This window comes from Leptonotus elevatus, chromosome 15 (genome assembly GCF_054856555.1).
Source record: "Leptonotus elevatus isolate MCC_2025b chromosome 15, RoL_Lele_1.0, whole genome shotgun sequence".
Taxonomy (NCBI): domain Eukaryota; kingdom Metazoa; phylum Chordata; class Actinopteri; order Syngnathiformes; family Syngnathidae; genus Leptonotus; species Leptonotus elevatus.
This window is the reverse complement of record NC_141253.1, coordinates 9531081-9555336: the sequence shown is the minus strand read 5'-3', so window position 1 is coordinate 9555336 and position 24256 is coordinate 9531081. Positions and strand designations below refer to the sequence as shown.

Genomic DNA, 24256 nt, shown 5'->3' with positions numbered 1-24256 from the left:
CAACTTTGCTTTTTATTTTATTTATTTTTTATTGAATGGCAACAGAAATGCGCCACAGCTTTCATCAGAGAAAGATAAAATATCGCTTCCAAAGAATTAGATAAAGAAACTTTTGAGATGATGTAATAGCATGAGACAACACAAATGACAGTCTAAAATAATTCAACACAAGGTTGCTAACATTGTGGCTTTGAATTGTCAGGAATGGAAAAGAACACATTTGTCTCTCTGGTCGTTTCATTAAGCATTCCTTGTGTTTGAGATGTGGGAGTGTAGCCTCTTCCCCTTTGAGGAGGGAATGATGCCACACAGCCAGCCGCAGTGCTCGCTTGGCATGTTTTCTGGCTAATTTCCCCTCTAGACCCGTTCCACTTGACAGGCATCACTCCACAAGCCATTTAGAAGAACACTTTCATTTTCCGCTCCCTGTCCCATGTACGGCGTCACTTTAAAAAAAAGGATTAGGAGCCGAGGTGGAAGCAGGCATGCAACTGCTGTAAGCTATACTTACTTTGAAGTTGGTCGTTTCACCACATCATTTTTCTAGAATTTTCCATCCCACTTTGAAACCTCTTTGTGCCCGACCGAGTTCATGAAGAATTGCGAGTCAATAGATTAACCGATATCCATCAAGTCATCCATTTTCTGTGGCCTATCTGGTTCAGAATCACATCCATGTCAACCAAAATGTGATTGCGGTACTCTTCTTGTTCACAAAGCTCACAGCAAATAACAACTGCAAACAGATGCATGCACATGGCGAGAGCAGCTGTTTGGGCGACAAAGCATGTATACCCCTTGTTGAGAAGTATTCCCATTCGCTCATTGCAACAACCTCTTTATATAACCGAGGGACAATTTCATGCCCTCTTCTTTCGATTTGCTAGGTCATTCTCAAAATAAGTCCCTGCAGAGAATGAGCTGGATGACAATGCATGCAGTGGTATGTTGTAATTGTTGTTTTTCACCCAAGGCTGCCCTATGCATGCACAAGTACTGTCACAACCAAAACAAACCCTGATGAGTGTATTATTGGCAGCATCTGGAGTTGTGTCTGTATAATGCGTAGCTTTCATAACAGAACGATCCGTTGCCTTTGAGAGTGTTTATATGTGCATGTGGGGAAGCAGCTCAGTGGCACAATAGAGCCACCCCCTCAACTGGCCCAAATTGAATGCGATAATCCTCTACCTACCCCCATGCTCCTCTTGCCTGCGGCTGGGGTAGAATTGTGTTCTTCGTCTTGAGATCAAAGCATCAACCCACCCACCTTCGCGCAAAACTTTGACGTGGTATGAAATGATGCTGCCGACACAGGTACAGACTTTCAACGTGCCATGTTGCTAATGGATTAATTTGTAAACTGGTTATCAGGGGAGCTGTGAGACAAATGAAAAACAACACCGCAGGTGTTGGTCCACGTGAAAAAGATCGGTTGCATTTGAAATCGTAGTTAGGGTGCATGCCATAGGCACATCCCCAATCACAGGCATATCATTAGCCTGTCCAAACTACATTGACATCAAGTTATCCTGATCTCATATCGTTTACCGTTCTATGACTTCCTCACATGGCTTTTTGCAGTGGTTGCGATACAAAATCAGTAAGAGTCCAAATCAAGCAAACTCAAATACGTACAGTATTACAATTACAGTATTAGTGTGTCAGTTAGCAATTTTAATATTAATACAATCAGAACGCTAAAATAATCTGGTGGCAGTGAACTTTAACACACTCCAATAAGCAGCAGTTTGTGCCAATAGTAAACAATTCGAGGCTTCAAGCTGTTTAATGCCACTCCAACTACAAGTTTACCTTGAAACATAAAACAAATGGAATTTTGTAATGACTGAGACTGAACAAATTATTATTATTATTATTTTTAGTTTGTTGTTGTTGAAACTCGGTTCCTGTCATAATGTCTAACCCATTCACAGGGAATCCGCCTATTATACTCTGAGAGTACAAAAAATGTGAAAGAACATCGAAGTTAGCATCACGTCGCTAGCTTCGGCTAATACGATCACCTATAGTCTTAAAAAAATTACACCAGCAGCTGCGGGAGCATTATGGCGAGAAAAGAGGAAATATAGTGCTGTTGTTACTGGTTCTCAATATTATTTGGAAAGTTCTTTTGGAAAGTTAAGCAGCAAGACCCATCCATTTTTATCATACTCATGGAGCAGCCTTTTTTTTTTGGGGGGGGGGGGGGGATATTTTATTCAAAATACAATTATAAGCCGTTAGCTAACAAATTATTATTTTATTTTTTTACAGCGGCAAAGTGTATGAAAAAATTCTTCTTCTTCTTCTTTTTTTTATTTTATTTATTTTATTTTTTTTTTATTTTTTTTTAGCATTTCTTGAACATAGATGATTAAACAAATACCAGTCATCCAATTTACATGAATCCCAGAATAAAATAAAATTAAAAACAAAAATAATTTTTTTTTAATAAAATTCAGTTAGCTCGGAGAGTTATTTTTCAAATAATTCTGCATGGACAATAATTATCAAATGACATTTCTTGTTTGTTACAAATTTACGAGACGTAAAATAATTGTCAATTTCAATCAAAAATAATTTTAATCAAGGTTTAAAATTTTGACATTTACATTTGTGTATATAAAATTTTCCCAACAAAACATACAAATGATGGGCCTTGTCTTTCATCTATAATTCATAGTGCAGTGGTAACTGGTTTTGACCACAGAGACATTTCCTATTAGTATAAAAAATAATATTTTTTATTCTATTCAAAAAGGGTACTAATGTGTTTACCATTCAATACAAACTTGTGTTTTGATTCTCACATAAAATAATTTTCAATATCCCTCCAAAAAGCAGCACTAATGGGGCAATCAAAAAATAAATATGTTACATTTTACGGTGCAACTTTACAAAAAGCACACTCATTTTCAGTCGAAAGCAAGTTCACCACAAATGCAATACGAATCAGAATGTCGTGTTTAGACTACTGGGGGCACATACAACACATTACTGTCAAGACCATTTTTAGGTTGACTTTGAGGGTGAGGGTCTGTATGTTCCCTGCAATTGGCTGGCGATCAGTTCAGGGTATACCCCACATCGAGCTCAAAGTCACCTGGGATAGGCTCCAGCTCAGCCGTGACCCTAATGAGGACAAGCGCTATAGAAAAAGGATTTTTGGATCTAAATGAAGTGTCGCAATACTCCCGCAAGTCCAAAGTTTCCTCACAATCTTGTTTTGCTATTTCAAATCTTCTCTTGTTGGACCTTGGATTTCACTTTTGGTTTATAGTTGTTTTGCTCACTGAGAGAAGAAGGCCAACTGATTTCAAACAAGGACGGAATAAAGTGGCTGCATGAAATCAACAACAGTCAGAAAAGATATCAACATCGTGTGGTTGTGGATATTATTTACGGAATGTCTTTCAAGGTTGGAAGATAGGACCTAAAAAGCTGTCACAAAATCATTCAAATGTCAGTAGATCCATCCTTCCTATTGTTAATAAATAAACGAGGTTAAGGTGAATTTACTGCATCTTAAATGCTGTCATTGTCCTATTCCATTAAATTTTTATTACAGTATCAGACTCCTTATACGCATAAATGTGCTGTTTAAAAAGGGAGTTGGAGAATGATGACATTTCTTTCTTAATTGCCCCTAATTGGTATCACGTAGACTCAATTGTATCATCGCACTACCCTAGCTGACTTGTGATGCTGTTTAAAGTTGAACCTTAAGGGTGTGTTGGGATTTTCCTCCAGTTAAATGCCTTTTTTTCCGCCTGTTATTCATCCAAGGTTTAGCATGACACTTCCATTAGAATCTGACTTGCGCTGCTGTTTCCTTGGGCAAGTGTCAAGTGCCATTCTAATAGTAAAAGGCCTCCTGCAGCTATTGGGCTTTTTGTCAACATTATGTTTTATTAAATCAATAAGGCATAGTTGAACTTGACCACTTTGTAAGTATGTAATTGTTTCCTTCACTGGTGTGCAAAGACATGATCGGCAACCAAACCATGAGAAAGACTTGTTTAAATACTGACTTTAAGAATTAATGAAGCAATAAATAAAACTGTCAAAACAAAGGCTCATTACAGGTGAATGTATTCTGGGCCAGAAAACTGCAGATTGTCACCCAGCTGATGTGAAGTGAATGTGCACGCATACATAGCTGCTATCAAACTCAAGGCCCGGGGGTCACATGCGGTCCACCACATCATTTTATGTGGCCCATAAAAGCAAATCATTTGCATAGACTTCATTTTGTCACTGCACAGATGACACCCGGTGCCAGATGCCGTAAAGCATCTCCTGTGAAACATACACTTGATGAGGCTTGGTTAGCATAGCTGATGTGACTTGCCAAAATGCTCCAGTGATGTCTCATCTGCCAAATTCTGCCAGAAGCTTTGTGGCTTTTTAATGTGCTCTTTGGATTACGTTATTTTTTGAAGTTTTAGTACATCCTAATGAATGGTTGCAACATGTTTTCTTGTGTTGTGCCTTCTGTGAAATACAAAGAAGGCATATTTATGTTACAGGGCTGATTGGCTACATCCGGCAATCTGAATCTGTGCAAGGTAAAATGACATCACAAAACTATCAAGGTGAAAAGAAGATTAAAGATTAGTTTAGTTTGAATGATGCTGTATGATTCTGTATATAATCATTCAGTTAGGCTAACATTTTGACCTTTCTTCAAACTAAGTTGATGGATCAGAGTGGGACAGCATTCTGGTCAATTTGATTGATTACTCAAAGCAACCTTTTTGTGAAAAGGTCAGCATGTTTTCAGATTCAAGGGTGGGGAAAACTGAATAACTTAGTGTTTGCACCCCGCCTGCTCGTGCTGCTTTTCGCATCATCAGCACACTTTGTCTTCTCACGGCATTTACATGTCATTCATAAAGCTTTGGAGGAATCTGATGACAAATGTTTTCATAATACAGTATCGGTGAATTGCCATACACTTCAAACTCAGACTGCGCCAGTCATGAATCAGGTAGAATCCGAAATATTCATGTGCATAGTGTGAGAGTGAAATGCTGAATAATTTAAAGAGAAGAATTTGCAAGCGGAAATGTTTCATATCAATTAGGGATTAAAATGATGAAAATTGAACATTGAGTTGTCACTACATTTTGGATTAGACTGTCACACACGGTGACTGTGACTATTAATAGGAAATGAGTTCACACCAGCTCCGGCTACTGCATGCGAATGATGCAAAATACTAATGAACCCAATGGAAAATCATTTTCATAAGGGGTCTACTGCAAACATTGGGTGTTCATTGTATGTCAGCTTGGATAGGATGCGGGTCTGTTTGAACCAGAACAGGATAAGATTCATGAAATATATTAAATTAATGAAATTATGGTTAAGAATAATCATAACGTAGCATATGATCCATACCTGCTGCACACTCTATCTGTGAATGACTGCTTGGAAAGTAACTAATTGTCAGAGTTTTTAATTGAGATATGTTACAGTACTCACAAAAATGATTATTCTGCTTTTAAGTGAAATTATTGGATGAACCTAAAATAGACTAAACGTTTGACTGCACATTACCAATTATTTAATTGTCCAGTCATTTTGTGGTAGAATTATTTTGTTCTAACAAATGCTGAATGACAAACTGACTTCCAGAGTCACCCAGAAATTATCTTGCAACCCTTTCAGGGTGTAATCTTCCACCCAATGCATTGTTAGATGGAATTCCAGAGTCCAAACTGCCAACATAACCACCATAAGAAAAACCTTTATTTACTGTAAATACCATGTTGTAAGTAACATTTTAACTAGTGATGTCCCAATCACATTTTTTGGGACCCTAGTCCGAGTCACCTCATTTTGAGGATCTGCCGATACCGAGTCCCGATCCAATACCTTGGCAAGTACATAAATCAAACTTTAAAAATTTTAAATTAAAAACACTCACTTAAAAACATTTCCCTCCGATTTCGGTCAGTTGACAATGACGCGATCGGGTCCGATTTCATGTGATCAGGATGAAGTACAGTATCAGTAGCGGTTAATCAAATTAATTAAACATTGCTTTAAAAAAGAGCAATGATGATGACATTACCGAATGAACAATACTCAACTCTTTAAAAAAAATAAAAAATAAAAATAAAAAAAATAAAATAAAATGATTGCTTTCAAAAAACAACAACTTTATTGCACCTTTTGCAATTTTTTCCCCACACGTATGTACTAAAGAACATCTGTAGTGTTCCCCCACTATTCACAGGGGATAAGCACCAGACTTTCAATTAGTGAAAATCATCATGTAATTGTTAAAAAGAAAAAAGGGAAAAAAAAGTATATAATTGCCTAATATGGAATATTACTTGTTCCTATGCCACAATATGGTACTAAAGCTTTGGCCTCAAATACATGGGTAAATAACCAAAATATTTTTAATAAACAGCCAAATGTGGGTTCAATGAAAAAAGCCTGTCCGATCACACCAGTGGAATAGAACAAAAATAGGGGGGGAAACATACCTATAAGCATGCTTAACATAATTTAACAGATACAAATGGCTACGGGCAATCATCACTCATGACACTGAAACACTATTTTGACAATGCCGTCATCCTCGCATAAATGTCAGTCCACTTATATCATAGCGGGAGTGAGTCATGATCTAAACACGAGCATGTGTACGGTTATATCGAGTCACACAGATTTGAGTTTAGTTACTTGTAATTCTGGCAACATGGCGGAATAGTGATTAGCATTCAAATCAGTTCAAATCTCTGGGTTGAACATCATCTCTGAAATGTTTGCCTGTTCTCCCCCACGCTTAATTGAAGTTTCAAAATTGTCAGTAGATGTGAGTGTGAATGGTTGTCCACATGTGCTCAGCTCCGTATCAAATTGTCAGAGCAGCTTCTCCAAGCGCTGTACGCTTGACTTGCAGTTGGAAATGGAAATCCTAAAAGCAAAGCAACCAGATGAGCTGCCAGTAAACACAAATTGTCTGGTTGAAATCCCACAGTGGCAAGGGGGGGGGGGGGGGCAGGTGAGTGTGTGACTTGTACGGTAGTAAGATGTGGAAGATTTCGATTCTGTCAACGGATACCGTATGTTTAGCCATTTGGAACACGCATTCACTGACCGCGTTAGTGGTTTACTGGCCTGATTTGCATTTCAGTCCCCACTCAGTGAATGTGTGAATGTGACTATGAAAGGTTGTCTGCCTGCATGTGTGCTCTGTAGTTGACTGGTGACCAGGGTGCAATCTGCCTTTCGCCCAAAGCCGGCTGGGAAAAGCTCAAGGTCCCCACCATCCTGAACAGGGTTAGCAATAGAAAATGGAATGATGGATGGCCAGCGCTGACGAGAACAAACATACTCCGTCTTATTTTGTATCCGTATCATGTGACGCTGTGCCTGCATCAAACTGTTCTTCTAAACATATTCTAGAAATAACGGTTAATATCTCTCCATAAAATCTATTTCAATTGCCCCGTGTGAGGTTACCTCTAACAAAGCACTTCTGCTCACCCCTTTATCATTTCCACACATCAGAGAGGATTTGTTTACTTGGCATATTTATGTTTTCATAATGCCTGGCCTTTTGCAACAGCTGCCAGTATTTAACGTCAGGCACCTTTAAAATAAATGGAGGTGGTGTCATTTCACCGAGATCGTATTTACGTTTTATTCGTGAGCGCACACATCCGTGAGCTGGCGTGGATGCTGCCGCTTGTGTTCACATCTGCTGTCAGGTCTATAATAAGCATCCACAACAGAAGTACCGTTGAGTTTACACATCGTTCTGAAAACCGTTTGTGGAGGCAATTCCATAAATATGAGCCAACAGGAAGAGGAATAGAAAGTCAAAAACACACACCACAAATGACGTGTTATATTATGCAATCACATCACTACTCTGTATGAAATATACGAAATGGCGGTGTAAAAATGAGTGTGTTAATTTTGAGTTTATTTAAAGTTCCTTTAACGGCACTAATTTTTTTAACCCAAGATTAATTACCACCCCTTACTTGGAAAGCCTGTATTGGGGGAATTCCAGTCGCAACGCAGCAGACACGCCCATGTCAAAATTGAGCAGTAATACATTTAATAATAATGCATCTATTTGTGGAGACTGGGGTCGAGTTGTATTTTGCCATTTTAAAAATGTGCAAAATTTCACAAGTTACTTCATGTTAAAGATTAGATAGCTCTTAATATGAAAAGAAAAATGTACTGCGCTGTCGCCAATGTATTACAAATGCAATTATGCCATCTAGTGGCAGAAAAATTATCTCAACACAAATCAATATCACACTTGTTTTTTTTCCCTACAGTACAGTGGATCTTTTTAATATTAACTCAATGTTATGAATTATTATGAAATTGCTGTATCAATGACTAAAATATGCAACCATATTTATTTTAGTTTAACATTTGTTCCACTTTTATGTTACCCTAGGCGGTAAGCGTGATCCGTTTTGGACTTTTTGATGGTTCTGACCAAGCCATTTCAAAATAAAATACTGCCCACGGGTTTTAACAATAGTATGAAAACTTAGGAAAAAAACCATGTTATTTTATATTTAGAACAGATATAAAATTGTGATTAATCATGAATTAATTATTGAAGTCATGTGATTAATTACAATTAAAAATTGTAATCGCCTGACACCCTATTACAAAATACAGATTAAGAATGAAAAAAAAACAACTGTTGATTGATCTGATGGACTCTGTCCCAAATGCAGTCCCCAATTATCTTTACCTTAAATTACCAAATGTGTCTCTTTGTCATGTAAAATGCTAGAAGAAGCAATATCATAAAAAGGAATCTCAACCCATATATATGCACATACTGATGCTGTTAATCCAAAAACAGCAGTGTAGGAGAAGCAACAGAATCTGGCCACCGCAGAGGTCAAAGTGCATTCACTGCATTGAGATGGAAGCTATGGGAAAAGCTCTCATGTTATCGTTATAGTGATATTGTGTGTGCATGGAGAGTGGGAGACAGAAACATTTGCATTAGCTTGTATATGAAGGTAGCTTATCTGACGCATATCTCAGTAGAGATCCTTTTAATATCCTGTGAATTTGATGAAGGGACAGTATTTTGTATTCTTGTCATAACATTAGCGATGTGAGGGCACAGAATCAGTGAACCGTTATGTTGGAATTATGTTCAGAAAAAAGTAACAAAGCATTTGTTTTAAGCCTAATTAGCGCATCAACTTGACATCCGTCTTTTATTACGTTATTATTATCTTTTTTCTTTTCATTTCTGTAAGTTTATATGACAGCAGAATTAGAACTACAAATATTCCTAGAGCAAATGTATCGTTGGGTTGGAAACCAATACATTTTTCTGCAGTTTGAGAAAAAATGCTGAGATTGATTATCATTCCAAGACATATTACTCAGCATCTAAATAAATAATATCAAATCCTATTGTGCTTTTGAATTTGAAATACACCCAAGACATGTTATTATAGCATATACGGCACCTACATACTTGGGGCATTTGTAAACGTCTTTAAACGCACTTTTAAAATGATTTAAACACACTCGTACTCACGACGACTCACGATAACGATGATGATGATGATGATGATGAAGATGCCATAATACACTACATTCTTTCAGCGCCGAAATGAAGGTAATAAAATTGATAAACTTGTCACGTGTTGAAATTGATCATTCAATGTGGCCAATGTGGAGTTTTGACTGGGCTACGTCATTCGAACATACTGTAAAGTCGTGCGTATTGTTTAAGTCGTTCGAACGTATACGTTTTTCTAACATCTTGCAAAAATCATTCCAACGTATTTACAAACTCCCTCAAATGTATTGATAAAGTCGCTCGAACATATTGCTAAAGCGTAGGCTAAATGCTAAAAACATTATTTTTTCCCCCACATTGCCACATTATTGACTTACACAGACAATAGACATTACCGTGTGGCATTATGGGAAGACAAAAAAAAAGTATTTTACAATACTCTTAACAGAGCTGGTCAAAACCAGTCGTATTTTTTCAAGGCTTCGAGGCTATTTTTGCTACTTTGTAAAGCATGTGCATCCCGAGTCACACGGAATGTACAGAAAACGTTAAGGTAGGTCGCCGTGGTCAGTATAATATAAATCAATGGATGTTAAATGGAGAACATATTTCACCTTTTAGTGTTTATTGTTTATCAAAGTTAAGGCTGAGAACGCATTGTGTTGTTTTTACATATGCCCTTTGCTTCCTTGTAGGAATGTTAACATATCTCGTTTGACTAAATCAATTCGGGGTGTGTGCCTCCTTTATTATGTACGAAGAATGGGAGCTCAACCAGCATCCTGGAATGGATTGTGATTGACTTTAGAGGCTCCACTGTATTTCATCTTTGTTTTAACTCGTGAGAATAATTTAATATTGCATTGAGTTGTTTTATATGCTAGCGCACAATATATTGTGACAGAGACTTAGAGAGGCTTGGCATCGCTGTAGCGCTTAATGCGCTCATCCATCACCTGGATAAATCACAACCACCATAAATCACTACGCCAAAGTGCAGATAAAACATGCACATATTCACCCCCCGCTCTGCAAATAAGTGCACACACTACCACACCTCCCCGCAGACGTGCTGGCTTCGCTCTTATCCGAAGCCCATTGGATATGATGTCCTCTGGGAGATCTCGGAGCCGTGTACACACAAAACATTGCTCACTGTTCATTTTTTTTTGTGATCTTCTACACTTGATAACTACTGTCGCTGACAAAATGTCATGCAAAATACATCTATATGACTACTACGTACTATACTACACTGCACATGCAATATATGGATATGCACTCATGTCCACATCTACCTACGTAGCATGCGTATGATAGTTTTTATCGATTTCTCGATACCTGTGCAAATGGTGTAACAAAAAACGGATTAAAATCAGAAAATCGTTTTTTGAAAGAAATGCCTCTTTTAAAGTCCGTACTGACAAGTTCATGCCAAGGAATCAAACCAAATCAAAGTGTTCCACTTTAAAGTCGCATTGCACCCACTGTATCGAGATACCTTTTGAATCGTTTTGAATTTTATAAAAAATTTTGCCATGTTGTTTGGATTACATTTATTTCCATGAATTTAGTGTTTTTATCTATGGTTTGTTGTCCAAGAAGGCCGCGCCCGATCTGCTACATTGGCTCCCAACATTTACAGGCATTTTGACAAAATGTTCTCGCTTTTGAATCCAAAATTAATTGAAATGATATCCACAGCAAATCAGCACTTGCTGAAATGACAATCAATCAAGGACTTAGGTTTTGTCGTCGGCTATTGAGGAACATTTTGTAGCCTTGCCGTGCTAAGGCGTAATATGATTTATTAATTTCCTTTCCAAGTAAAATCAACCCAAAAATGTTCTTTACAATAAGTCTGAACACGGTATTGTGATCAATATTACGTTTGTGGAATATGTTAAGCAGCAAAATCAACCCATTTTTAACCATCTCAGGAGGCGGCCATTTTGCCACTTCCTGTCAACTTGGCAAAATGACATCACAGTTGCTCAGGATTCAGGTAACGACCAATCACGGCTCACCTGTTTGTTGAAGCTGAGTCGTGATTGGTCAAACATATTATTGTAAGAAGAGGGAAAAAAATGCTTGATGAGAAAACACATATCCTCGTTGTTATTAACCAAACTGTATAAAAACGCCCCATATTTTACCTAATTCATCTGTCACGCTAATAACCACCATTCAGTTCTGTCACATTTTCACTAAAAAACAGCAAACGCAATCTGAAGCCACATAATTATTAAGTGCAATTATCAATTATTTCATTTAAAACAACCAATGTTGTCAAAAGGATCATTTCATTTACTCCAAACCGTGTTATGCCGATGTGGCCTTGTTTACCAATTTATAATAGTATGCTAATGCATCTCAGTCTTTATTAATCATAGAATTGAGTGCTTGTGTGTCTGACAGCGAGCACTCAAGAGAGAGTGCAAGTTGCTGTTGACCATCCATCAAGTGCTGTAACAGGCTTCTCTGGTTTTCCTTGTAAAATTATTGACTTTCTTCAGCAAAAAATAAAGTTAGTACTGGCGCCTAAATCGAATGTCTCATGTCTGTATGCACTGAGATTAAAGCTGTTCCCTGTTGTGATATTTTTGCAACAGTGTCACGCGCAATATGCAAATGAACGTTCTGATTAAGCACATGGATGATTCCAAATGAGATGCAATGCTTATTTTCCCGCATCTCCCAAGTGGGAAGGAAAATATTTAACTAAGATACTACATGGGAAATTAGTGCTCCCACCCACTCAACGGCTTGCTCCTCTTTGGCCGCCACTTGATTTCAGTGAGCCCTTGATGTAACTAATTGACCAACCTTGTCTTTTACAAACACGAGTAGAGACTAATTATGTCCAATGCTGTTTGTAAAAGTGTCATTCATCCTTCATCTAGCATGCATGATTTATTTTGACCATGAATGCACAACACTTGTGTATAGCATTAATGCATACATTATTGCTTTTCACTAGAAAACATTGTGGTGGTTGAAAGTAAGGATACCGATCTTCTTGGAAAACACAAAATAATGAGCTCAATATACTGAAGCTCAAGTTCAACCCAATGAGTTGTTTGATGGATTTATAATTACCTGTGTTGTTCCTCGGATACATGCCAGTATTTGAAATTTCCCATCGCAGGGTGTCCCATTATAAACCTACTAAAACTGCAATGTTTAGAGCAACACTTTGGCATACTGTAGTGAATTGTCAAGTAAGTGCTACTACGCGTGATTAAAAAAAAAGAAGTAATTTAACAATGACATTTAAAAACAATGAAACGTGAAGTGAAACCTTTTTTTGACATTTACCATGTCCACAAACATAAAAAAAAAATAATAATAATTTGTAGTCATATTTTTACTCTCAGCCCAAACATTTATTGTTTGTTCTGAAATTATTGAACTGATTGATCATTGATTTGTAAAATCAAATCTCACGATTATACCACTGGAGGCAATGTTGTTGCAGTCATTCAATGGCAGATATTCCAGGGCTCCAGATTAACTCATTCACTGCCAGCCCAGTAAAAATGAATCTTTGACGTCTAAAGCCGTCTATGGCATCTAATGTGTTTTTTTTTACGAGGAGCAAAGTCGCTTGAAACTTTCATCTTTAAGCACGCATGATGTTAATTGACTTGCAAAGTAAATATTCACGTCCTCGCACTAGGGATGTAACGGCAATAGCATGATATTGCGATATTAAAACTGCCACAAAATTGTCGTCGTCATGTCACAACAGTAAAAGCAGCACATTTGTTAAAAAAAAAGATGTTTGGTTGATTTCCATTTTTGCAGTTCTAGCACCCTTTGGTGGCTAGTTTTTTTTTTGGTGCAGTTTAATTTTCGCAAGGCATGTTTTGACAAGTCTATGTTTTAAAACTTATAGATTTGCAAGCTAAACACAACCCTTAATATATTTCAATTAAACATTTCAAATGCTCAAAAATGCAACATAAAAAAAATATTGAGATTAATATGCAACAACTATACTCTCACTGAACATTAGGTACTTACTTGCTTCAGCACAAAATTAACCTTTGTCCCTGAAAATGTCACTAAAATCACTAACAACATTAACACTCATTTTGCATGCCCGGTTTGAATTAATGACATTTTTTGACAAGTAAAATAACTCTGTCAACACCATGACGTCACGATGTCACGATGTCAAACCGACGCTGAAAAGCCTTTTTGATGGGGAACTTTAGAGCTAGAGAGCTTATGGCGCTGTCACCTTTAAACTTCTGAATGCTCTCTTATTGTGAAGTTACTGTACATCACAGGAAGTAGTCGTGTAAAAAAAAGTGATACACCGTCACTAGATGAATAAAACATATGTGTTGTGCTTCCAAGTACAAATGGAACATAGCTTTAAACAGAATGTCGGTGAATGTGTCATTCATAAGGATACGTTGATCACAACAGTTGCACCCACCATCTAAGTAGATCTGTGTCAGCATGTGGCTGTTTTTATAACTTAACTCTTGTGCCTTTCCTGCATTTGGGTCCTAAACTAGACACCTCACGTGACACATATACTGGCACTGTCACAAATGTTGGGGGCAAAATGCGACTTTTTAGGGGCAGTCTTATTAATTAGGGGTGCCAGGCGATACATTTTTTTAATCTTAATTAATTGCATTCATTACTTTTAACATCTGTTCTAACTGTACAATACAATGTTTTTCCCCCTAAGTTTTCATACTCTTATTAAGGAGGAAAAACTTGGAGAAAAAATAAATAAATTAAAAGAAATATGGCTGCATCTTTTAGTCATTGATACGGTAATTTTAAGTGCATAATAATTCATCAAATTGAGTTAAAATTAAAAAGATGTACTGTACTGTAAAAAAACGAGTGTGATATTGATTTATGTTAAGGTCATTTTCTGCCACTAGATGGCATAACTGCGTTTGTAAGATGTTGGTGACAGCTCAGTGAGTTTTTCTTTTCATATTAAAAGCTATCTAATATTTAACATGAAGCAACGGGAAATTCTACACATTTTAAAAACAGTAAAATACAACTTGACCCCAGTCTCCACAAATATATGCATTATTATTAAATGTATTACTGCTCAATTTTGATATGGATGTGTCTCCTGCATTACGACTGGAATTCCCCCAGTACAGGCTTTCCAAGTAAGGAGCATTCATTAATTGCACATTAAAAAAAATTGTGGCGTTAAAGGAAATCTAAATTAACTCAACATTAACACACAAATTTTGACACCCATATGATTAAATCATATTACTTCATGTATATAATTTCTATGATATGATGATGCAGCATGTTGACCAGTGGAAGTGGTAATCCTCAATTTGATTTATTTTATTTTCTGCTTGGTAAGGAATTGGCAACTTCCAGTTTTGTATGATAATGATAGCACACTCAATTCAGTTGCCCCGGCTCATTAATTTCAGTCTCATCAGATATTTGGCCCAAAGATAAAAGAACGTTTGAAAAGGAATTAGCTGTAAACACATAACTCTTTTGAAGATTAAAGATCTGTGCTTTCACACAACTCTCTCTTTGCCTTTGTGTGATCACGTAAGATATTGTCTGAATTATAAGATAAAACAGCACGCACAGATGAGTACATTATTCTGGTTTGGTCTCACTTGCAAAAACTAACTTGAACCAATTGGCCCACTGGGATTCTGATAAAACCCGATTAGGAGGCCTATTTATCTAAAAGTAGTTGAGCTGGCACATTTAACTACCGTATGATGTCTGTTGGTTGGTTGTATCACATTGATGTTTTTCAGCATCAGTGGTTATTATCCAGGTTGTGCGGTAATGGTAATGTATATAAAAGTTTTTTTTCCATTTGTACTTTTGTTTTCAATAACATTTGTACTGGTCAAATGGAAATAGAAATGCAGTGAGAAAACGTTGGCAATTTTCTCAAATGTCAGCATTTGTGGTAGATTGAGAAATAAGTCGTCGTTTATGCATAGATGCCTCCAAAGATCACAAATGTAATTTTCCACGCTGCCGGTTCATCACGCATAGTTGATGGTTTCCTAGGAAGAAATATTGTGAAATAAATCACACTTGCACACTGTAGATGTCCCCAAATCAATCATTCTAGTTTTTGCATCTTTTAGTTGTTTTTTATTTTATCAGTATTTTTTTTAATGTAGAATCAATTAAAAATCAAAAAGGTTACCTGTTGAGTTAATTTTGGGTCGCTTCCAAATTCTCTAAGCTTCCAGTTCTCCTCCCCTTTTTAGTGTTTTCTCTGGTCAACCGTTGTTTCAAGTAAAATTTCTTTTGAGCTTTAAACATTAAAATATTAAATCATTCCAGCCATCATAAGTCATAAAAGATTTATCTCTACATGTTGCTCCCAACAAAACACACATTTTGTATGAGACTATTTTAGACTTGGAGGCTAGCCCCGCTCAAGCTTTCATATTTGACTGAACACTGTGGATATAATGCGGTTCCCCCAAGTGTGGCTACATAAGCCAAGCCATCACTGAGTATTAAAGGCGCTGGTCCTGGTGGTCCAATTTGAAACCACCAGGATCTCTGCCAGCATATTTTGTCTTTCTCGAACATCTCAAAGCCAAAGCTGGGGGAAGAATGTCATTTGAACACGCGGGAGGCAAGCATTAGGCGGTCAGCGACTCCAATTTTTGATCTATGTATCATGTCAGCTAATGGCTTGTCTCCGGAGATCATACTAGTTTTTAAATGCCTTGCTGTGCTTCCAGGCAAAAATATCCCTGACATGACCTGATAACATGATTACTGAGATCATCAACGGTATCAATGGACAACCAGCTGTCACCTTGCATTGGTGTAACTCAAGGGTTCATGCCAACCCGGCTTGCAGAGTTTCTCCTGGGATCTTGCCAGCTTGGAAGCTAAACTCTAAATGCTAAAGTTAAGTGAAATGCATCATCTACTTATGCTAAGATAGCAAAAGTCAAGGTAATCTCTTGTGGCAGATACGAAAAACGTCTATGCTGTATTACTGGCAGCCTTTCCATGTCATCACCAATGATGTGAGCACTTTATTCAAAGCAGCAGGATGATTAGACCTAAAGGAGGCCAGAATAATGTTAATATTCAATATTATTTTTTTACTCTCAAGCAAAGAAATGATAAATACTATTGATGAAGGAAAATTCACAATTTCATCACATTATGGCTGTGGACTTCCTTGCCGCACGACAGTGACGACACAACCCTCAGATATGTACATTCCATTGTGAGCGGACGGCCTCGGAAAAGTGTCATGGAAAAGCAACCACAAAGGGCGGAACCAGACTATTTTGGGGAAGACTCTCTACTATGGAAAATGAGTTTATATGATGGTTATTTGTGATGAGGCTCATGGCTGGCTGGTGAGGCACTGATACTGAGGTCAGATTTTAGTCAGCATTCGTTTCATTTAGCCTGAAGGAAAGTCATTTCTAGGAGTTTAGAGACAGCGCATTAGCTATTGCAATTTTTTTCTTGCTTGTTTTAAAAGCTGCTCATTGAATCGCTAAGTTGTGAACTGCAATCAATAAATATTATTACTGGTAGCCAATATTCTTTATTTTTATTTTTATTTTTTAAATGCTCAAATATTTTCAAGATAGATCGGTCTTGGAAATATTATTTTGTTGAAAATATTTTTAATTTAAATTTTCGATTATTTTTTATAATAGCGTGATCTCATTTCAGATCAAATTAAAACTGTGTCCTCGGCTTACTAATAGAAGAAGCCCATGCACCAATTTCTTACTTTGTTGTAAAAGTCCTCATTTTCTCCTTTTTTTACATCTTAGACTTACTGTCTGCTCAGTCCTATTCCAAATAAATGTTTTGAGTCTTTTAACAATAGTTAGAAACTGAGAATGGTTGCTCCGCATACACTGTTATAGCTGGCAATCAGCGAAAGATGCCGTAACTGTTGACTCTGTTACAGTCTGGAACAAATCCATTTTGGCATAAAAAAAAAGAAAACGCTGAGAAGCTGTCGAGGAGTTTAGCATTCATTCTCCACTGTTTGTGAGCTATGCAAAAGCTCAGGCTTAACTCTTATGAAGTCAAGCTAGCGAGGTGCCAAAGTAGATTAGAAAAAGGACGAAGCAACAATGGGAACTTTTGTGCTCTTGTGCCACAGGTGCGAGGCAGAATACTGTCTGCCTCACCTCGTACTTCTTCTGCTGTTTTGTGTGATCAGCAAAACTAAATTTGTATCACACAAATACATTACCCTGACTAAGGAAATCCAGAAGAGTTTATATTGGAATGAAGAGAGATGCCAATAGCCTTCTCTGTTGTCGGTACAGTATTTTTATCGATATAATCCGAATAGCTTTAGTGTCATTATCCCATAAGGTGCAAGAAAATGGAACAGACAACATGTTCAAGAGACATAGAAACAGACAATGACCAACGGGGAGATGAGAGAAAAACATGAGAAAGGGGGAGGGGGGGGGAACAGCCCCAGGCTCTTGTAGGGAAGCACAGTATGGATTTGGAAAAAAACAAAAGCCTCAGCAAACAGGCACACACGAATAGTCAACAAAAACAAATCAATAGCACGTATTTATTCTTGCACTGCGCTATTTAGATTTTTTTTTTTGGAGGGATTGCGAAATCTGAGGTGAGGCTGGCGCAAAATGGGAAATAATTTTCATAATTTATTTTGTTTTTTTTCCTTCCCTGACTGTACGTCTCTGCTATTTGACGAACAGTGCTTAAATTGAGGGGCTTCAATCATAGCAATTTTTTTTATTATAAATACTTGCTTGGTAATGATGTAAGCAAAGCAAATGAATAGTAAAGAAAGAGAAAACAAGGCGAACAATATGTACTTAACATTTGTCAGTCTATAAAACCCATCCAATTTTTTTTATCCAGGCTTGGGACCAGCAGAGGCCGGGTATTGGGGCACTGGCCGGGATTTGAACCCCCGTGGCATCTAAAGGCGGCAGGCAGCATGTACACATTATGTATAATGTAACAGTGTGAAATGGCACCGGGAATAAGTACTGAGCATATGAAGAAACCAGCCGAATCTACAAATTAATATTGCCTTCCTTAGGCCGAACTGGCGGCTTATGAAAAGGTCTCTAATTACCGAGGGTGTCACACAAGAAGTAACTAATAATAGGGAAGAAGCAAAGAGCTCTCTCAAGACCTTTAGTCTGCAAAACATACCGATTGCATTAGTTACAGAAGTATTACAAATAGCCTCACCTTCGATGTGTACTCATAGAACAAAACTATTGCTGAGGAAAAAGATAACTTTTGGAGAGTTGTGTATGGATTATTTAGAGAATAGCAAAATTGCATTAATTTCCTGTCAGGTAGCTGACATTGCATTATTACATGCATGTGACTATTTTTTTTTTGTCAATGTGTGGTACTTATAGTTGTAATGTTTCAACAATTTGCACAGTTTTCTTAGCCTCTCTGAGACGTGTCAGTCTGGTAAATGCAAAATGAAGTTCAGCTCCCATCAGAGCCCTTTATGCTTCTTAGATCGGCTCCTCACTGACAATAATCACTCCGGGTGGAAGGAAAAGCTAAAATGGGATCATTCCAAGCGGATACTAAAAGATTTTCAGCCGTTGTTTTATGAATGAATGGTGGAATTATTTTCTGCCTAGCCCCCAAATGTGCTTTTTAAAAGCTTAGGTCCACTCTAAGAGTAGATATTTTCCGAGTCAAATATTGATATGCAAGCTGAGTAAGCCCTTGTGCGAAAAAGCGCTTGCCTCTCAGATGAGAGCCAAATGCCAAAATCCATCCAACAACACAAGTCAGTCATTTAAGAGTGGTTTAGTTACATTTCACATGTTGCTTTTACTACTAACCTTGCCTTGTCTTGCTTTGCTTTCACTGCACTATAATGAAATCACCAGTCCCAGTCCCTGCAATGACTTGAACACTTTGGCATCCACCTCTGAATCTGGCATGGAAGTGCTGTTAGATGTCTCTAACGTAATCTTTTCATTTGTTTCCTTGCAGAACGAGTATGCATGTCGACGCCCACTACCTGGTGCGTGGCTGGGCGAGCTGCCTACCATCCATTAGAAGGAACTGCTTTGGATCATGCTGGGGACAATAAACTCATCTAACATACAAAATATAATTACAGAAGGTATTATATGCAGAGAGCAGGTTTATCCTCTTGCAATTATTCACTCAAGAAAATTACTGGGAAAAAACGTTGCAAGAATATTAAATTCAAACCCTAGTTTTTGGTAATCACGGCCTAATATGGAGGAAAGCTCACAATAACTACTTGGAAATGATGGATCTCAACCACATTTGCTTATTGTCTCTATGAGGACAACGTGGTTGAATTCCAGGATCAAGACTGTACATATGCAAGATTGCTTTAAAATTGGACTCCTTCGCTGACAGTGACAGTATGTAAAACTCAAAGTGGATTTTGATTCCATGGGAAGCATTACGTCATCATACAAGACTTTTCTTTCTTCGAGAAAAGACTCGTTCAAGGCTTGGATGGTGTATTTGTGCCTCACAGGATCTGTCTTTGCACCTGTTGTTTCAGATGATCGGACAGCAGGCGATCACAAGAGAAAAGTCGAAAAGAGAGAAATTAGCCAGAGCTGAGACTATCCCAAGCCAATGACTTTTGTTGTTGTGCGTTTGTAATTTATTTTATTTTTTGTACGTTTAATTTTCAATGTGGTTTCTAATGGTGATCAGACCCCAACTATCTGGTTTGATTTAACTGACAGAAAATACAATCAGAGGTAAAAAAAAAAAAAATAGTGGGAAAAGTCAAACACTCGTCATGAATGAATTGTTCTTTTCTAAAGCGTATAATGTTATTAATGATGTACTTAAAGGCTTTTTATGTTATTTTTTGGGCATTTTTAACCTTAAACACCAAATGCACTGCTTTTGCTGTTGCCGCTTGTGATCACGGCTCCATCCCTCACGTGAATAACCTCAAAAATGTCAATGAAGCAATCGTTTTTTCACAAAGCAAGTTTTATTCCGTTGCCTTCATACAACATATCATGAACATATCATCATTACATGTGATGTGTGAAGTAGAAATAATTGTTTCATCCTCTCACCTGCTCAGTGCGTTTCACAGTTTTTTTTCAGGCAGTATTGATGATAATGTGTTGACCTCCTATGAGATTTGAACTTATTGATATCGATTTGTGTGGGGACATCATGATTTCAAATGGGAATGAGAAAAGATTAACATGGGCGGACACAACCTGTTTTATTTTCAAAAGTTGCAATTATATGTCAATATAAATGCCGTGCTATGATAAAGGCTGTTCTCACAAGAATTTAGTAGGACTGCATGAAAATGTGAAAAGGTGCCTTGTTCTTTTTTTTGCACCATCCCGTTAAAAGTCTCCTCTATACACCAATTTGACGAAGGCAAACGTGACGACGCCTACCGCCTGTGGCGTCGGCCTGACCGTCGGCACGTCACGCCAGAAATATTACGGAAGTACAGACTAGAACAAACGGAACCGAAAGAAGACATAACCCCTTCATACCATCGGCGGCAATCGTCACTCTTCCTCATTGTTTGAAAAAGGCAACTTAGAAGCTCTTTGCCGGGATATAAAAACGTAAACAATCCATACTGCTATCTTTTTTTTTTACTTATGTACATTATTTGTTCATTGTGGTCGTATTCACAAAGTACAATAATAACATTTTAGCGTTGTTGTACAGTGAAACATATGCATGGTGCATCTCTGTTTCCATTGAGCAAGGAAGAAATATACAAACAGTCTATACTTTTATACTTCTTACAAACTGTACTATTTGTCGAAAAGAAGTGTCCCGTCTGCCTCGTAATACCGAGCGGGCCCATACTTGAGACTGAGCGAATTCATTCTGTTTGACTTCCTTCTACTTTTACCTTCTTTTTCACTTTTGTTCTAAACTTGATACTCTGCTAAATTCTTATGAGAACAGATTGTCCCTTAGCACATGAAAAGCAGCATCTTTTTCTCTCATACTGTCAAAGTGCTCCGTTGTGTATCAACGTGCGTCTTTGTGAAACATGCAGTGATGGTGTTCACTCGAACCTGTCCTGTGGAGATACCTGAGCACTTTTCACAACAAGTGACTTGTTTCCCTTCCCTGAGAATGGCCATCCCACTCTCCCTTCAGGAGACTGACATCTTTGCGCGCTGTTCTTCGTGTGCTTGGTGTTTCATCTTAAGGTACTGTATATTGAGTTGTGACATGCTTCTCAAACCCTTTCAATGTATCCCTTTCTATACTGAAAAATGGTCATTTTCTATTGTAAATTTCTGCTTTTTCCTCACTGTTGATGGTTAGTACGCGGCTGTATGTTTTTGTTCACTTTCAACTGTGTGTTTTTTTTTTAATGAAAATATTGACTTGATTGTTCAGCAATATGAATTGATCAAATAAAACATGACTTAGCCATATCCCGTTGCTACTCCATAATCATCGAGGCTTTTCAGTGTGCAAACCCCGTGAAGGCCAACGTATTCCCGATGGGATCGCCAGTACCAGGAGCTGTCACATCAACATTGGCCTCATTAATTTAGAGAGGAAGATCATTGATCCCTGCTCAACTGTTCTTGTTCACAGCAGCACCCGCTGTGAGCTGCAACAGCCCTAATTATGCTTCTTGTGAAATGTGGTGTATAACTCAAGAGGGACTCATGATTATTGATCCGTTCCCATGTTCACTGTGGTCGGAACATGTCAAGCTGTAAACCCCCGAAGTCAGGATGTTTGATAATCACAACGCCCCCTATGGTATCGCTTAGATATTCCCGCCGACATGACATGATCAGTTAATCACCTCCTCCCCCCTTTTCTATTGCATTTCTCCTTTGATTTGTCACTTTTGGTCCTCGTTTTATCAGAATTTCCAGGACCCCGATCCACAAAGAATTCTAGCGCTAAGAGTAGCTTATTGTAGAGAAAATAGCTGATAAAACGTCTCAATTCTTAAAACTGGTACTAATATATGATATACTGTATAATTTTTATTTTATTTTATTTATTTTATTTTTTTTTTGAGAGCTCAGTATTGTTCATTCGACAGTCAACCTAGTCAACATGACGGGCAGCACCCCCCGAACCCCAGGCCCGGCAGGAAAAGGTCCCATGTATGTGGTGCATTAAAAATAAATAATTTTCAAATTCAAAACACAGGAATATATTTTATATAACATTGACTAATCAGTTCAAGCTCTAGTAGCTAACAAGTTTGAAAAAGTTTTTGGGAAGAATTTTATGGATACAGCCTCAATTTTCATTTCTACCATACTATGTTCCAATCTTTCTGGAAAGTTAACTTTTCTGCAATCCATTTCTAGTGATCATTCAGCGGTTTGAATGTCTACATCAATTTCAGTGAAGGGTACCCTTTAAACAACAACTCTGTTTGTGTTTTAATTTAGAACACAGGGATTTCTGCCACCTCGTTATAATGGGGATGGATGGTGTTTTGTTTCGGGCTACAACAAGAAAAAAAATATTTTGTCTCCAATGCAAGTGCTGACTGTGAAGTCTCCAGATAATCTACAGTGACTGGTACATTGTGTTATCTGCAATTCTTGCAAGTATGATTTTGCAGCTATTTAGGGGACAACAACCACGCTGCTTGAGAGCACAAGTGGCCGTGGCGATGCATATTCTCAAAACCAGGGCTCTTAAAATGGATCAGGTCTCTTTTTATGGAATTTCAGTCATACAAAAAAATAATAATAATAATAATGTTAAACTGATCCTAACGCTACCGCTTAGGGAAAGTGCATTTACACAGAGCTGGCCCTTTGCCGATTAAAAGGTAACTATGTATACTTTCATGGCTGGCACGCAAAAGTGGCATCCATCCAAGAGCGAATCTGCAGCCGCTCCAACCGGATCCCTCACTACAGGGGCCCATCCTGGCAGTCCTCCCCAGATATCATGTTCTACTCCCTAGCCTGAATTTAAAATGTCGTCTTCTGATCCTGTGACATCTGAATTAAACATCCTTTAAAAATAAAATAAAATTGGGACATTTTATATATACCTATGCTTAGTACTGCTTCTACATCCCTTCATTCTTTTTGTGTCACTGTCAGATTGGTTGCTGTTCACAGTGATCTCCATAACTCAGACGCCATCAGTGGCATGTGAAGTGGCAGAGCAGACAGTGCTGTATGCCTCAGAGCAGATACGATGCATTATTCATGGTGGCTTCCGCTCCCCGGCAAAAAAAACAGTTGCCACTCTGAAGTCCTTCACCAGAGACGCCCCTGGAAGAGGATGTTAAACTATAAGCTAAACGGTGACATTAAATTTAGCACAGTAAAATGTGGGCGAACGTGACGATTTGGAGGACGGCACTCTTCATCGACCAAATGATAGGAAAGCGCAGGGAGACGATGCGGTTGGCTAAAATTAATAAAAGAAAACATACAAACTACTCACAAAAGTAATGAACTGCTTAAAATATTTTAAAAATGGAAATGACTGTAATAGCATCCCAATGTTCCAAGCGAAGGATTGCGGGAGAAGCAAAATAACATTTGACTTCATATTTCCCGTCCTGCTTCTGGGCTTTGCTTCAAATTTGCATCAACTTGCCTAACGCAAGAGCTGACTCACCAACAAATCTTTTTTTTTTTCCCCCACAATGATTTTATTTTTATTTTATTTACAGAAGGCAGCTCAATTTGATATGACACTTAAATGTGATATTTCTTTCAG

The 24256-nt window shown here is 37.8% G+C and overlaps 1 protein-coding gene across 3 annotated transcripts in view; it reads left to right on the top strand.

Moving 5' to 3' along the window:
• LOC147161861 (leucine-rich repeat transmembrane neuronal protein 4-like) overlaps positions 1-21972 on the top strand; it is a 40017-nt gene extending 18045 nt beyond the window's left edge. For 2 of the 3 annotated variants that reach the window (XR_015097313.1, XM_086097538.1), the window contains exon 3: positions 19538-21972. Coding sequence is in view for 2 of the 3 variants with exons in the window: in XM_086097538.1 (XP_085953664.1) it covers positions 19538-19603 (66 nt within the window). In the remaining variant the exon portion in view is untranslated. Of the gene's footprint in view, positions 1-16278; positions 16385-19537 lie in introns of those variants that run through there. The other variant, XM_086097539.1, reaches the window with a different exon arrangement.
• Positions 21973-24256: the final 2284 nt, after the last annotated feature.